General features: G+C 44.6%; 1 protein-coding gene across 1 annotated transcript; it reads right to left on the bottom strand.

Annotated features, from left to right (window-relative positions):
* Positions 1-1,438: 1,438 nt before the first annotated feature.
* Positions 1,439-4,946, bottom strand: LOC123051956 (putative F-box/LRR-repeat protein 23). Its single transcript, XM_044474971.1, has 4 exons — positions 4,544-4,946; positions 3,966-4,128; positions 3,545-3,883; positions 1,439-2,528 (listed from the first exon to the last, which is right to left on the bottom strand). Exons 2-4 carry the CDS (start codon positions 4,049-4,051, stop codon positions 2,024-2,026), a joined length of 930 nt encoding a protein of 309 aa, XP_044330906.1. The 5' UTR covers positions 4,052-4,128; positions 4,544-4,946; the 3' UTR covers positions 1,439-2,023.
* Positions 4,947-15,246: the final 10,300 nt, after the last annotated feature.

The following is a 15,246-nucleotide window of genomic DNA, read 5'->3' as shown; positions in this document are numbered from 1 at the left end:
ATACCAGCAAACAAAAAAGAATTAAATGAAAAACACAAAATTAATGGAAAAATAAAAATTAAAACCAAACCCCCCAAACATTTAGTATCGATTGGTGCTACCAACCGGTACTAATGGTCTACCAGCACCCGGGCCTGGCTCGTGCCACGTGGTGGCACTTTAGCGCCGGTTCGTGCCGAACCGGTAGTAAAGGCCCTTACGAACCGGCGCTAAAGCCCAGTTCTGCACTAGTGTTCTACCAAAAGATGAAAAGTTTTTATGAGCCATTTGGGCGATTTACCTGTGAAATCTTTGAACAATACTCGTTGGGATAGTCGGATCAAAAGTGTGAAAGCAATTAGATTTCAAGCTCCTAAGCTAAGATCAACTTTGCCTGAGTGGTACCGTATCCAAGGATAGGGGTGATGAAGTGATTGGCAGCTATGAGTTTATACTTGGTATGGTCATTTGGCATGTCATTCTATTTGTTGTAGATTCGGTGAGCATGAAGTTGCAATCACCATCCATGTGTGTTGAGTCCCCATAATACAAATAGAAGGTATGAGGAATTACTTGGACACTTGCAGAAATGAAGGGTTTGATTCTAGTGTGATCATTGCTAAAGAAATCGCAACTAAAATAGATGTTGAGCTATCATTTCCAGTAAAGCTTCGTACTCCCAGGAAGAAGCAATTTGATGAAATTGATCATCTTAGAACCAAGATTGAGAAGGATTTTGAAGTTAATTAGTTTTTGTTTATGGTTGATAAGGCAACCAATTAATTGAAAAGCTTATTCGAGGAACTCCAAATCATTCATACACATATTTGGATTTTTAATGAGTTTAACGGCCTTGAAGTTATTGAACCATTCTGAACAAAAAGACAGTTGTCATAAATTTGCAAGTTCTTTCTCTTCAGATGGTTCATTTGATGTTGAATATAAGTGTTACGTTGACTTTGGCCAATGGACCAATGTATGGTAAGGAGATTTTTTTGTTTGTCAAAGTAGCTTGTTATCCTAATATTTCTACTGCATATCGGATTTTATATTTACTATGCCTGTTACTGTGGCATCAGCTGAAAGAAAAAAATTAAAGTTGAAATTGTTAAAGAACTACCTGAGATCTGAATTTTAGAAGAAAATTTTAATGCAATATTCTCGAAGAATTTATAATCAACCCTAAGAATGAACTGAACTAATGATTATACTTTGGTATCTGGTCATTTCTAGGTCACAACAGGTGAATTAAAAAAATCTAAGTAACAGCGGTATTGATCATGTAGGACAAGAATTACAGAAAATATCTACCTCTCACAGTCGAATGTCGACAAGGCAGAGTTTGTAGAAGATTTCAGATTGCAACTGAAACTCTGGTCGTTGCAGTCACACTACTGCCGCTTTGTGAAACAACAGATGGGCAAGTATGAGCAAAGACTGCGGAGGTAAAGGCTTTATATGATGATCAGATACTCAGCACCAACGAATCCTAGAATTCTTGACTCTGTATTCTCAACCCATACAATCTCCTCCCCTGCTCTTCAATATCCAACCCTTTAGTTTTTACCGACATACAATCACATCTCCAAATGATCACAAACAATCATAGCTTACACATCAAGAAGAACCATGCCCCTACTAATCTTAAAGCGGTACAGTAAATTTACGAAGAACTGCTTCTAGTCCAAAATGCTCCACCAATCGAACAAGAACCAGGAAGGCTCAGAAGAAATGATATGTGGCAACCGCATGCAGCAAGAGGGGCGTGCCATGGCATTGGTGATGAGTGTGCTGTGCTGGATGCAGAGCACAACCTTGACGTAGCAGGTGACTAAGGGGTCAACACTGTATGCACGAGCTTGGGAACTTCTTAGAACACCACAAACCAGAGTTTACCTCCGCATTTGGTCTGCAGTATCAATATCACAGATTACCAATGTGAATAGCCACTTGAACCCTTCATGCCATATCCCAAATGACAAAAGTAGCCATGCTAGACCAATATATAGATAGATCGATAGCCGTTGGAGACAAATCATCACATTTAGGAAGATCTCCAATCGTCAAACTTGTCAGTGAAAAGGCTATCATCAGGGTGAAAAATGTAACGGGAGCGCACGTTCTGCATATGCTGCAAAGGGGGTAGAATCAGCGTCTTGATCCTTGAACACTTCGCTCGCAGGGTTCCATCCACAACGATGTTGCAACAGTTGCGCACGCAGAGGCGCTCCATGTGAGGGCAGCCATCGATGATGGCAACCAGCTCCTCTGTCGTGATATTACTATTGACGAGAGTAAGGTATCGCAGCTCGTGCATCATCTCGATTCCAAGTGCCCCATCTCTTATACCCCCATACGACCCTTGCCGCAACATGAGACGCTTCAGCTGCGCACATGCTCTGCTGGTGACCTCATATGCGTCACCATCAACAAATGGACATAGGGAAATGAGAAGTTCTTCGAGCAGAGGAAGCTTGATTATCAGCTCAGTGAATGCTTCGTTGGTGACATTGCAATAGTCAAGGCTGAGGCTCTTAAGGGAGGGTGATCTGCGGAAAAAAGAAAAGGAGATCATAACATTGTTGTAGCATTAGGGCATAACGAGAATCAACATGTTCTTTTTTGGCAACTAGCGTAACGCCCGAGCGTTGCTACGGAATGAAAAATAATAATTTAGTTTTATTGGGTTAGTAGTAGATAACAACCAATGCCCGTGCAACGCTGCAAAGAAGAAACTCAACCAAGCAGCCAACATTACACTTGTGAAAACTGCAGCGGTGGGGGGGCACTATTGCAAGATACTCCCTCCATTCCCTTATACAAGGCCACAAACTCATATTACAGGTACCAAGATAAAATTTAATGACCCCTTTGCAAGTCAACTTTTTTTTTCGTTAACCAGGATCATTAATACATCACAAGCATGCAACGAATGAATGAGAAGGAAGTGGTTGAGTGTCATTATGACTACATGCATGTAAGTATTAAAAAGTTGCTAGTACAAAGAAACATCATTAATTTTTGCCTCGATTACTGTTGGTGGCCTTGTATTGATGCAAAATGTATTTTTGATAGTGGCCTTGTATAAGGGAATGGAGGGAGTATAGTTTTTCCCCTTCCAATTGGAGAGGTCTGGAGGGTTCTAGATGGATGAGGGAGATTGGGGTGGAGTGGGTGTGTGAACTCACCACCACTGCCACTAACTCCAATTTATAAGATAGTAGAGATGATCTACCTACAGGCTACAACTTTTGGCTTTATAATTTCCTGTATAAAACTAAGCATGGAGAGCAAATAATGTGATTACAACAGCTAAACATCAAGTACTCATGTATGTGTTTTGATCTCATCTATACAAACCACTAGTTTGACTACATTCACTCAGAAATCCCTGCACGAATCTCATCTATGTGAACTAGTTTCACTACACCCGTTAACGAATCAGCAAGCGGTACCCAATAAATTAAGAGGCCACCCGATTTTAGCTTGAAAGAAGAACAAAACAACTAGTTTGTGTGGTCAGATTTGGAATTTAGACGCAAATATTGTACTAAAACAAGAGTACCTTTCTGCTATATACTTGAGAAGCTGATCAGTAACAAACTCGCTCCCTGCAAACACCTCGAGCTGCCCATTGGAGCGGTCCACGGCGGCTTTTGCCATTGCACACAAGACATCGCGGCTCTTTTTCTTCTTCCCTCGCAAGACATCATGGTGCTCCATGTCGACATATCGCCATAAACTAGGTACTTTTGCCGCCTCGAGCCATGAGTGGCACACAAGGCCTGCACCCATGAGAATATCAACTGCGCCGAGTTTGGCAAAGACCAAAGCAAGCACATCAAGAGGCAGATCGGACCAGTCCCTGACGGCTTCTGGCTGCACCTCCATTTCATAGGAATGACTGCAAAGAAAAGGCGGCATCACTGATAACAAACTACTCGGACTGATTGATCAAAGAACACAAGTTGGCAATCATAGGTTACCTTAGGCGGCTGCGACAGACACCCCGCGAGACAACAAACGAGACGCCGCTCATCATTATTGGGGACTGAGGGGAAGCTTGAAGCATCCTTCTGAAACGCTAGCTCGTGAAAGAGCTCTTTTATTACGAAAAATCAGCAGTGGAATTTAACTCCCCGGAATAACCTGTTTCGGATAAAAGAAATAGCAAGCAACATGTGTGAGTTGCGCAGCTAGAATTTCTTATCACTTACAGCAAAATGAGTGAGCCGAACGCATGACGCATTGAAATTTCAGATTTTTACAACAAACTGCAGCTACAAAACTGAGAGAATTTGGTAACAAAATACGGAGAATTCATCAAAGCGCTGCTCACAGTCACACCAGAATGAGTGGGCTGATTGCATGACGCATTGAAATTTCAGATCTTTACAAGAAACTGCAGCCACAGAACTGGAGAAACTGGTAACAAAATACGGAGAATTCATCAAAACGCTGCTCGCAGTCACAGGAAGGCAACCTAAATTATCAAATTTTATCCTTTTCGCAGGTAAGAAGGAGGAAAGTCGTAATCTTTTTGCGGGTAAGAAGGTGAAGTTACCTGCTCAAATCAAACGACAGCAAGGAGGCCTCTTTGATCTCATCTGCGGTCCGCTCCCCGAACGCCCTCCGCCACCCGTGAGGACGCGCTCACGGCCACGGCGACCCGGCGTACCTCCACCAGCGAGCGAACCTTGTACCTTGGAATGCCTTCCCTAGCGAGGTCAGATCCGGCGGCGGCGCACCAACGCCTGGTCTGGCGCCGCCCGGAGGCTGGTGTGACCTCGGCAGGGGATGTGAAGTCACGCTCGGAGCAGGAGGACGGCAGTAGGACCGTCGCCGGGACACCGCCAAAGGCGCCGCTCCTCCTCGTCGTCGCTCCCCCTGTCTGGCGAGAGAGGTGGCTGCGGAGCGGAGGTGCGGAGGCCGAACCACTCGGGAACAGTTGAAATACCCCCCTTTTTACTCTGTCGCCGTTTCCTTCTTCTTTTGAGATTTTTTTAGGGAAAAATCCTTTTGAGATAAGGAACGGAAAACTAATAAATTGTTGGGCCATTAACATATAGAGTACCATACCAGCCGCAGGCCCGTAAAGCCCAATTTGCCCAATTGCTCCGTGCTTCTTTCATCGGTGTTTTTCTTTTCAAGGAAACAACACTCCAACTTCATTCATTTGCAACGTTCATAGGGATCATTACGAGATCATGAAAGTACCTACTGCAAGAGACAAACAAAACTTCGCTAGACTATGAACTCCGCGCACACCGCACCGGGCGCTAGGCCGGCGTATAGGTAAGGGTTGGTCAATTGCTTTTCCATTTTTGGTTTTTTGTTCAGGTTTTTGTTTTCTTTTTCCTAATAGCTTTAAAAAACTTCCTTTTGGACATAAAAAGTTAATTGTCTCTTATTTTCATTTCATAAAAAGTTATTGGAAATCCATGAATAAAAGCATGAAGAATTTTAAATTTCATGATTTTAAAATTTGTGGACAATTTGTATAATTTATTAAAAAAATAAAAGTATCATCATGATTTTTTTTGAATTAGTGAACATTTTCTAAATTCTTTAACATTTTTCAGAGTAAGTGAAAAATATTAAATTTTGTGAACATTCTTAAAACTCATGAATTTTTAAAAAAGGTTTTTTTTATTTCTTTACTATTCATTACATATGCACACTGTGTGAACATTTATCACTTTTGTAAAAATTCCTTGTTTCACTTTTGAAAACCAAACTAAAATTTGTTTAGTATATGTGTAATAAAAAAGGGGGCAAACTAGCAATTTGTGCCTGGCCCATGTGGCCGCTTGCGCTTTTATTCCACGCCCAACATGCAAAATAGGGGATCTCTCGATCAATTTATCCTTTTGCATATGCGTCGTGAGCGTGTCCACATAGGTACGGATGACCATATGGAGACTCAAGTCGCGACAAAGGTACAGATGCTCATATGGCAACTCTCAAAACATTCAATACCAACTAATAATGTTCAAGCTCATAGACATATGCTCAATACAAGTGCTTGTGGTTTTTTTTGCAGGGCATCAGATTCATGGAGACATTCACTTGTTGAATGCACTGTGTAAGATGCACATGGGCGCTGGTTGATGAGGAGTTAGCTCAAACTCTTGTGACGACATCCGAACCAGACGCTAAAACTGGCTTTTCACACTTATGAAATCATTACCGCATGCTCTTTGTGTGAAGCTTTCAGTCACTCTATGGGCAATATGTCTTGCACTTCGCCAAGCTATCAATGAAGGTATCTCACAAAGTCCTCAAAAGATTCATTCCCTCATCCGATCCGTTGTAACTACTACCCAATGACCAAAGGCACCACCGATGCGTTATGCTAAACTCCATGTTGATGCCGACGTTCTGGCAGGAAGGGGAGGAGCAGCAGCGGCCATATGCAGAGATATCGACGGCATCTATCTTGGGAGTTCAACACTTGTCGTTGGTGGACTTAACGATCCAGCAACCTTGGAGACAATCGCTTGCAGGGAGGTGATAGCTCTCGTAGAGGACCTTCACATTCAACATTTTTGTGGTGTCCTCAGGTTCAAAGCAAGAGATAGGGGACATAAACAACAACAACCAGGGCAATTGCGGAGCTATTATCAGCGAGTTTTCTCTTAGAACATTTTCATTTCATTGTAATTTTATGTTTGAAGGTCGTGTAGTAAATCATGAAACACATCTAGCCAAGTTTGCTCTTTCTCTAGGTAAGGGGCGCCATGTCTCTTTTGGCCAACCCCATGATCTAAACCATATCCCTCATTTTGTGGTGTTTGATGAATAAAACTTGGCTTTCCCCTAAAAATAAATGTTGCATATGGGTCGTGAGTGCGTCCGCAAGTCTCTCGCGGTGGGTGGCCGACGGCGTTCGGATGAGCGCAGCTATGTGCCACCCGCAGCTAGCCCTACCATGGCTCGCCTGCAGTAGAACACGTAATGTGCCGGCCCAGTAACCATTGCTCGCCTACTGATGTCATGTTACTTTTTTGTCTTGTTTTTCTTCTGTTTTTATTCACACTTTTCATTTTTTTCTTTATTTCTATTCACAAATATTCTGAATATAAATATTACCAAAAAATATTAAATTTTAACAAAATATTAATATTTCATTTGAAAATGTTAAACGTGTATCAAAAAATTTGTTTTATCTATAAGAAAAATGTACAAATGAAAAAAGTAGAAAATACTAATCATTACGAAAAAAAATCTTAGTAATGTGCACAAAAATATTTATACATTACAAAAAAATGTTCACAAGTTTCAAAAATGAGTTCAGACATTTAAAAAAGGTTTGTACAATGTAAAAAAAGTTTGCATAGTTCAATGAAAATATTTGTATCATTAAAAATTGTTTCAATGTGTATTTAAAAAATGTTTAACATGTACTTCAAGAAACGTTCAAAGCAAGTTTTTCATAAAATGTATAACATGTATTTTAAAAATGGGAAATGTTTATAAAAATGTTTATATGTTCCTGAAAAATGTACAACATGTATGAAAAAAGTAGACATCAAAACATATATTTAAAAATGTTAATCATATGTTTGAAACATGTTCACCATGTGTAAAAAATGTTTCTAGTATACAAAAGAGTACAATATGTATGAAAATGTAGACACTTGTTGAAAAAAAGAAAAAGGGAAACCAACAAGAAAACTAATGAAACGACAAAGAAAACAAAAGAAGAGCAAAATATACAGAAAACAATGAAACACAAGAAACAAACAAACGAAAAACTAGGCATAACAAATAAAGAAAGGAAAACCAAAAAAGCAATGCGAAAACAAACAAAATCAAAGCAAAATGAAGAAGAAAAAATAATAAAACAAAAGACAAGAAAACGGAAAAAAGTAGTAAATCGGGCCCGCAGCGACCGCTACAAGCCGAACGAGCGTACGCGCGCAGGCAGGCTGCTACTGTCGCCTTTAGGCGGTTCTTATTAGAAATCAATACAGGGGCATATAGCCCTGACGGATGGTTCGGGGATAGGACGGCAGATGAGGAGAGCAACTAGTTAACGAGCGCTTCTTCGGAGCGCTCGTAATGAGCGGTTCGGGAGCACTCCGCGCGTGACAAGTGTCGCGCATGGAGCGCTCCCGCAAGGGAAAACCAGCTGGCGCGGTTGGTTCTCGGTTTTCCCTTTCCGGTTTGTGGTTTCATGCGTTTTGCAGTTTGACCCTCGAACTACCAGAATTTTCCGTTTTCCCTTTTCGCTCGATCACACAAAGAAAATACCAGTTCACGTGCTTGGTTCCCTGTTTCCCTTTCTCGTTTCCCTTTTTGTTCCCATTATATTTCCGGGTAATGGAGATTCATGGGGTAGTTACGGACGGGGACTACCAACACTATCAAATGTGACCTTTCAACTAAGGAAAAAACATCAATTTTTTAATGCAAAACGACAGTCTTCAAAATCGTTCAATCGTGTGAATTCTGTATAGGCACAGGTGTAGACTAGCAGAGGCACGGCCGTATAACTTTACTAAATTGAAGAACGGCGCCTCCGGCGTGTGTAACATCCCAAATTTCCAATTTGGAATGTTATACATAGATCATCATTGCATATCATGTTTTATTGCATTTTGACAAATCCTCGATAAATCCTAAGCAACTCAAGGACCCTCGGAGAGAGTTGGGGATTTTCTCGAATTTTCAAATTTGATTTTCATCAAATAATAAGACGAGGATTTTGGTTTTAATTATTTTTCTCTCCGGAAAAATATTTCATTTTAAATAAACGAGAGGAGAAAATATGACTTCTCCAAAACAATTGAAATACTGGAGGAAAAATGTTAAAATCATTATTTGGAATTTATTTGGATGTTATTTGCAATTTTTAGTGCATTAAAAATATTGCATGTTTTCAAAATATTTATTTTGAATTAAAAAAATGTTCACCCTATTCTAGATTTTCTAACTAGACGGGGAAAATTTATTTCATATTTGTCTGATTTTTATTTATTTTTTTCTACGTAATTTTCTCGCGGAACTTATTTAAAAAAAAATCCGCCCGCGCGCCGACTGGGCCAAAGGCCCAGCCGACGGCCCAGCCCCGCCGCCCCGTCGTCTCCGCCCCGGAGACGGGATCGCCACCGAGTCCCGGCCGGCTACGCCGCCCGCCGCCCTTGCCCCCTCCCCAAGGCACCGGACCCCCCCCTCTCTTTTCTCTCACCACCGCCGCCGCCGGAGCCCTCACCGCCGAGCCCCGCCGCCGCCCGCAACACGCCCCGCCGCCGCCGCCGTAGCGCCGCGCCGCCGCCGCCGGGAGCCGCCGCCCTCGCCTCGCCCGCCCCTCGCCGAGCCCCGCACCCCGTCGCCCGAGTTCGCCGCCCCGCCGGAGCCCCTCGCCGGAGCCCGACGAGGTACTGCCGCCGCCCGTTGACTTTGCCGGTTTTCGGTTTTTTTTAAAACCCTAGATCGTTTTTTTTTCGTTTTTATTATTTTACGAGCGTTCACCGAACCGTTCGTTTCGACGAACGCGTTCGTCGGTTTTTCTCTGTTAACGAACGTCCGTTCTTTAACCCTTCGTCCGTTTTTCTTTTTCGTCGGAGTTTTCTCGTTATTTTCCCAGATTCGATTTCTGATCGAATTTTCGAATCTGTTTAACTTCTCGCTCGTTTATCGGAATCAGGCGATTCAAGCGCCTAGAGTTTCGTCTCGAAATTCTCTTTCCGTTTAACCTACTCAAACAAGTTTTTGCTACAGTAAAATTTGACCTAGATCCAGATTAGTAAACAAAGTTTCTTTCTTTCGCTGTTTGACTTTCGTTGCTTCTTTCGAGTGGATTCTTTTTGCAAACCGGAGTTTTTAAGTTGGACTTTCTGGTTGGATCTTTCATTTGAGTTTTACCTGTGCATTAGATGAGTACTGATTGTATGCTTGTTTGTTTGCGATAGAGTACCCGGAGTGTGCCGCTTGTTACTTCGAATCGCTAGGTTTTGCGGATCATCAGCAAGGCAAGTAACACTTTGATCATATCCCGTTCATACCCAGTTTTTATTGCATTAGATCTGTTTTCCTCAAACACTTGCATGATTAGGATCTAATTAAATTGTGGGTATTGTGAAGTAGTTGAGGTAGAACCTATTACCTGTTTTCTTATCAAACCCTTGGGAGTTACTTCTACGTTGCTTTTATTATTGCCATGCTATGCTCGTAGACGTGGATTGGGTTTGAGTGAAATTCATGACAGATGTGAGATTGTTAATTAATGGTTTACTTAAGGTGGCAACTTAAACTCACATCTGGGTGGATTGAGGTACCTGGGTATTCCAGGATTGCCTGTTTTTCTTTTGGACCGCCACCCAGGTTCAAAGGGATCATGAGATTATTCATGCTAGAAACTTCCGTGTGCAGCCGCAAGCTATTATGGGCTCTAGCATAGTTGACTAAGTTGTGTGAACTCTTACAGTGGTAGACTAGCAGATGTAGGGGAAAGTAGGTGTAACTGTCTACCCATACATAAGGTGCAAACACTTCTGAAAGACTGTGTCTTGGTCATCCGTTACTCAAACACCATGTAGTGCGAGTAATCCAACGGAGGAGATCAAGTCTTGTGGGGAAAAGTGCACAAACCTCTGCAGAGTGTACAAACTAATCATGGTTAGCCTTGTCCCCGGTTATGGACAACTTGAGTATCTAGTACTTGGATCATCATGTGAATCTCATCACTATGTTACTTCTAATTAATTTTGTTGGGTTATTGATGACTTTTTAATTGGGATTGAGATGCTGTCAACCATCTCAATGTTTCACAACCACCATGATAGTTAAATAAAATTTATTCCTTTGAAGTAGGATAAAATTGGCTTTTCGCAAAACTGTAACCATAGAGCTTTCCACCAGCCATATATGCATGTAGTATAGCATTGTTATTGTTCATTATTCTCTATGTGTTACATTGCCAGCATATTCTATGTGCTGACCCGTTTTCGGGCTGCAACGTTTCATGTTGCAGACTTTTCAGATGACGAGTAAGGTGCCTTAGGTCGTGGTCTTATACTCAATGATGCCGCTGGAGTTGATGGACTCACTTATCTTCCAAGTCTTCCGATGTTATCGTTTTAGATGGCCTTAAGCCATGTTTATCATACTTAATCTCTTCGGAGATATTCGATGTAATAAGTGTGTGATTGCTACTCTGTTATAAATCCTCCATTTGTACTGTGCGTGTCAGCATTACTGATCCAGGGATGACACTGGTGCACAGCAGCACAGACCATTTGAGGTCTGGTCGCTACAGCGTGAGGGAACATCCTGCTCGCCTTCGGCTCGTTTAATTTTCATAAACATCTTGAAGGGGGCGCATAGGTCGAAGTGTGTGTTGGTCATGCAGCGTGCTGGTTCGTGCGGCGCGTTGTCCGTTGTGGTGTGACACGGCGCCTCCGGTGCAAGGGAACGTCCTGCTCGCCTTCGGCTCGTTTAATTTTCATAAACATCTTGAAGGTGGGGGCATAGGTCGAAGTATGTGTTGGTCGTGCAGCGTGCTGGTTCGTGCGGCGCGTTGTCCGTCGTGGTGTGACACGGCGCCTCCGGCGCGAGGGAACGTCCTACTCGCCTTTGGCTCGTTTAATTTTCATAAACATCTTGAAGGGGGGCATAGGTCAAAGTGTGTGTTGGTCGTGCGCGTGCTGGTTCGTGCGACGCGTTGTCCGTCGTGGTGTGACACGGCGCCTCTGGCGCGAGGGAACGTCCTGCTCGCCTTTGGCTCCTTTAATTTTCATAAACATCTTGAGGGGGGGCATAGCTCGATGTGTGTGTTGGTCGTGCAGCGTGCTGATTCGTGCGGCGCTTGTCTGTCGTGGTGTGACACGGCGCCTCTGGCGCGAGGGAACGTCCTGCTCGCCTTCGGCTCGTTTAATTTTCATAAACATCTTTAAGGGGGGGCATAGGTCGAAGTGTGTGTTGGTCGTGCAGCGTGCTAGTTCGTGCGGCGCGTTGTCCGTTGTGGTGTGACACGGCGCCTCCGGCGCGAGGGAACGTCCTGCTCGCCTTCGACTCGTTTAATTTTCGTAAACATCTTGACGGGGGGCATAGGTCGAAGTGTGTGTTGGTCGTGCAGCGTGCTGGTTCGTGCGGCGCGTTGTCCGTCGTCGTGTGACACGGCGCCTCCGACGCGAGGGAACGTCCTGCTCGCCTTCGGCTCGTTTAAATTTCATAAACATCTTGAAGGGGGGCCTAGGTCGAAGTGTGTGATGGTCGTGCAGCGTGCTAGTTCGTGCGGCGCGTTGTTCGTCGTGGTGTGACACGGCGCCTCCGGCGCGAGGGAACGTCCTGCTCGCCTTCGGCTCGTTTAATTTTCATAAACATCTTGAGGGGGGGCATAGGTCGAAGTGTGTGTTGGTTGTGCAGCTTGCTGGTTCGTGCGGCCTGTTGTCCGTCGTGGTGTGACACGACACCTCCGGCGGGAGGGAACGTCCTGCTCGCCTTCGGCTCATTTAATTTTCATAAACATCTTGAAGGGGGGGCATAGGTCAAAGTGCGTGTTGGTCGTGCAGCGTGCTGGTTCGTGCGGCACGTTGTCCGTTGTGGTGTGACACGGCGCCTCCGGTGCGAGGGAACGTCCTGCTCGCCTTCGGCTCGTTTAATTTTCATAAACATCTTGAAGGGGGGCATAGGTCGAAGTGTGTGTTGGTCGTGCAGCGTGCTGGTTCGTGCGGCGCATTGTCCGTCGTGGTGTGACACGGCGCCTCCGGCCCGAGGGAACGTCCTGCTCGCCATCGGCTCGTTTAATTTTCATAAACATCTTGAAGGGAGGGCATAGGTCGAAGTGTGTGTTGGTCGTGCAGCGTGCTGGTTCGTGCCGCGCGTTGTCCGTCGTGGTGTGACACGGTGCCTCTGGCGTGGGGGAACGTCCTGCTCGCCTTCGGCTCGTTTAATTTTCATAAACATCTTGAGGGGGGGCATAGGTCGAAGTGTGTGTTGGTCGTGCAGCTTGCTGGTTCGTGCGGCGCGTTGTCCGTCATGGTGTGACACGACACCTCCGGCACGAGGGAACGTCCTGCTCGCCTTCGGCTCATTTAATTTTCATAAACATCTTGAAGGGGGGGCATAGGTCAAAGTGCGTGTTGGTCGTGCAGCGTGCTGGTTCGTGCGACATGTTGTCCGTCGTGGTGTGACACGGCGCCTCCGGTGCGAGGGAACGTCCTGCTCGCCTTTGGCTCGTTTAATTTTCATAAACATCTTGAAGGGGGGCATAGGTCGAAGTGTGTGTTGGTCGTGCAGCGTGCTGGTTCGTGCGGCGCATTGTCCGTCGTGGTGTGACACGGCGCCTCCGGCGCGAGGGAACCTCCTGCTCGCCTTCGGCTCGTTTAATTTTCATAAACATCTTGAAGGGGGCATAGGTCGAAGTGTGTGTTGGTCGTGCAGCGTGCTGGTTCGTGCGGCGCGTTGTCCGTCGTGGTGTGACACGGCGCCTCCGGCGCGAGGGAACGTCCTGCTCGCCTTCGGCTCGTTTAATTTTCATAAACATCTTGAAGGGGGGCATAGGTCGAAGTGTGTGTTGGTCGTGCAGCGTGCTGGTTCGTGCGGCGCGTTGTCCATCGTGGTGTGACACGGCGCCTCCGGCGCGAGGGAACGTCCTGCTCGCCTTCGGCTCGTTTAATTTTGATAAACATCTTGAAGGGGGGCATAGGTCGAAGTGTGTGTTGGTCGTGCAACGTGTTGGTTCGTGCGGCGCGTTGTCCGGCGTGGTGTGACACGGCGCCTCCGGCGCGAGGGAACGTCCTGCTCGCCTTCGGCTCGTTTAATTTTTATACAGCAGGTCGTGCAAAAGGCAAGCTCCTTTGTTTCGAAAGGCACGGGTTTGAAGCATGTGCAGGCACGGGTTTGAAGCATGTGCAGTCACGTCTGCTTAAGAGCTAGACATGGTTGAGGCTCTATAGGTAGGTGCGTGCATGCACATATGTGCATCCTACAAAGGCATTTGTATGTTGCCTCCGGAGGCACGGGTTTGAAGCATGTGCAGTCACGTGTGCGTAGGAGCTAGCCATGGTTGAGTCTCTAGAGGAATGTGCGTGCAGGCATGGGTTTGAAGCATGTGCAGTCACATGTGTGTATTGTCCGAAGGCATTGGTATGTTGCCTCCCGAGGCACGGGTGTGAATCATCTGCAGTCACATGTGCGTAGGAGCTAGGCACGGTTGAGGCGCTCTTGGTGTGTGTGTGGATATTGCCCGGAGGCATGGTGACCCAGGCTTTGGTGGCACAAGGTCATGTCGCCTCTGGAGGCACGGGAGGGTGGTCTCCAGAGTCACGCGTAAGGGTTCGTTTTGGGATACACTGCTGTCGTACAAATAAGAAGAGGCACTGTTGTTTATAGTATACTGGCACTCTTTGATGATGTTGTTTTTTCAACATGAACACGCAATTTCTAACTACATTACATACAAATGTGAGTTACTGATAAACTATTTTGTCACGTCTTGGTAGAATTAGCCTCGTGGGCTAAATCAAAAGTTTTAGTCTTCATTCTTGCTGAAGATCTTGCTAATCTCGTCACCCATTTCACTAGCTTTGACTTCATTCATCTCGCTACTTAAGAGAATGTACATTGCCTCTGCCCTCCAGTCTTCGACCTCATCCTGTGAAATTTTGCCGAGAAGAGAAGTATATTATTAGAGTTGGTGCATAAAAGTTGTTTATAAGTAAATATATATAGACTTACTGTCAAATCTTCCAGGTCTTCGACGAACTTTTCACCATTGTAGAGGAATGCAAGCTTTAAAACAGCAAATGGTGATTCGCCCTTTTCTACCAGTGGAACATCTTGCACGGTATGAATCTGCCATCTTGTTTTCTTTGCATTCATTGTTTGTTCAAGTATGGTGTTGAAGACTTCTTTAATCCTAGGTACCTGGGAATTGCATTTTGTAATTGTTTTAATACTGCAACTTGTAAAATTGAAAAAATTGTTATGTATAAATGCTTATGATTGCCGACTTATGAGCGTGATATTCCTCAAACTGTGTTTCTCTTTCTTTTTGAGCATCTTCATGTTTCTGAAGAACTTGACATGCTTCATCTTGATCCAATTTATCCACGTCTATCTTTTCTTTCTCAAATTCCTCTGGAGTCGCTTCTCGAGGATCAATAATGTGAACTTTGTGTTTGTATTTGTCCAGCACATATAATACGTAGCGGTCATGCTTCTCCATTGGAATGAATGTCTGCGTACAAAATACTTGTTGGTTTCCTGACAGTTTAATATGAAGTAATTTGATAGAACGCATATTTTGTGATTTTTTCG

The sequence above is a fragment of the Triticum aestivum genome, chromosome 2D (genome assembly GCF_018294505.1).
Source record: "Triticum aestivum cultivar Chinese Spring chromosome 2D, IWGSC CS RefSeq v2.1, whole genome shotgun sequence".
In the NCBI taxonomy this organism is placed as follows: Eukaryota; Viridiplantae; Streptophyta; class Magnoliopsida; order Poales; family Poaceae; genus Triticum; species Triticum aestivum.
Note: the sequence above shows the minus strand (reverse complement) of the source record. Positions and strands in the feature narration are given on the sequence as shown.

Excerpts from the sequence above, each read along its gene's own strand:
- LOC123051956 (XM_044474971.1), bottom strand. The coding sequence starts at position 4,051 with ATGCTTCAAGCTTCCCCTCAGTCCCCAATAATGATGAGCGGCGTCTCG. Across the intron at positions 3,884-3,965 it reads GTCTGTCGCAGCCGCCTAAG|TCATTCCTATGAAATGGAGG; the intron begins GTAACCTATGAT and ends TTTTCTTTGCAG. Across the intron at positions 2,529-3,544 it reads CTCAAGTATATAGCAGAAAG|ATCACCCTCCCTTAAGAGCC; the intron begins GTACTCTTGTTT and ends TTTTTTCCGCAG.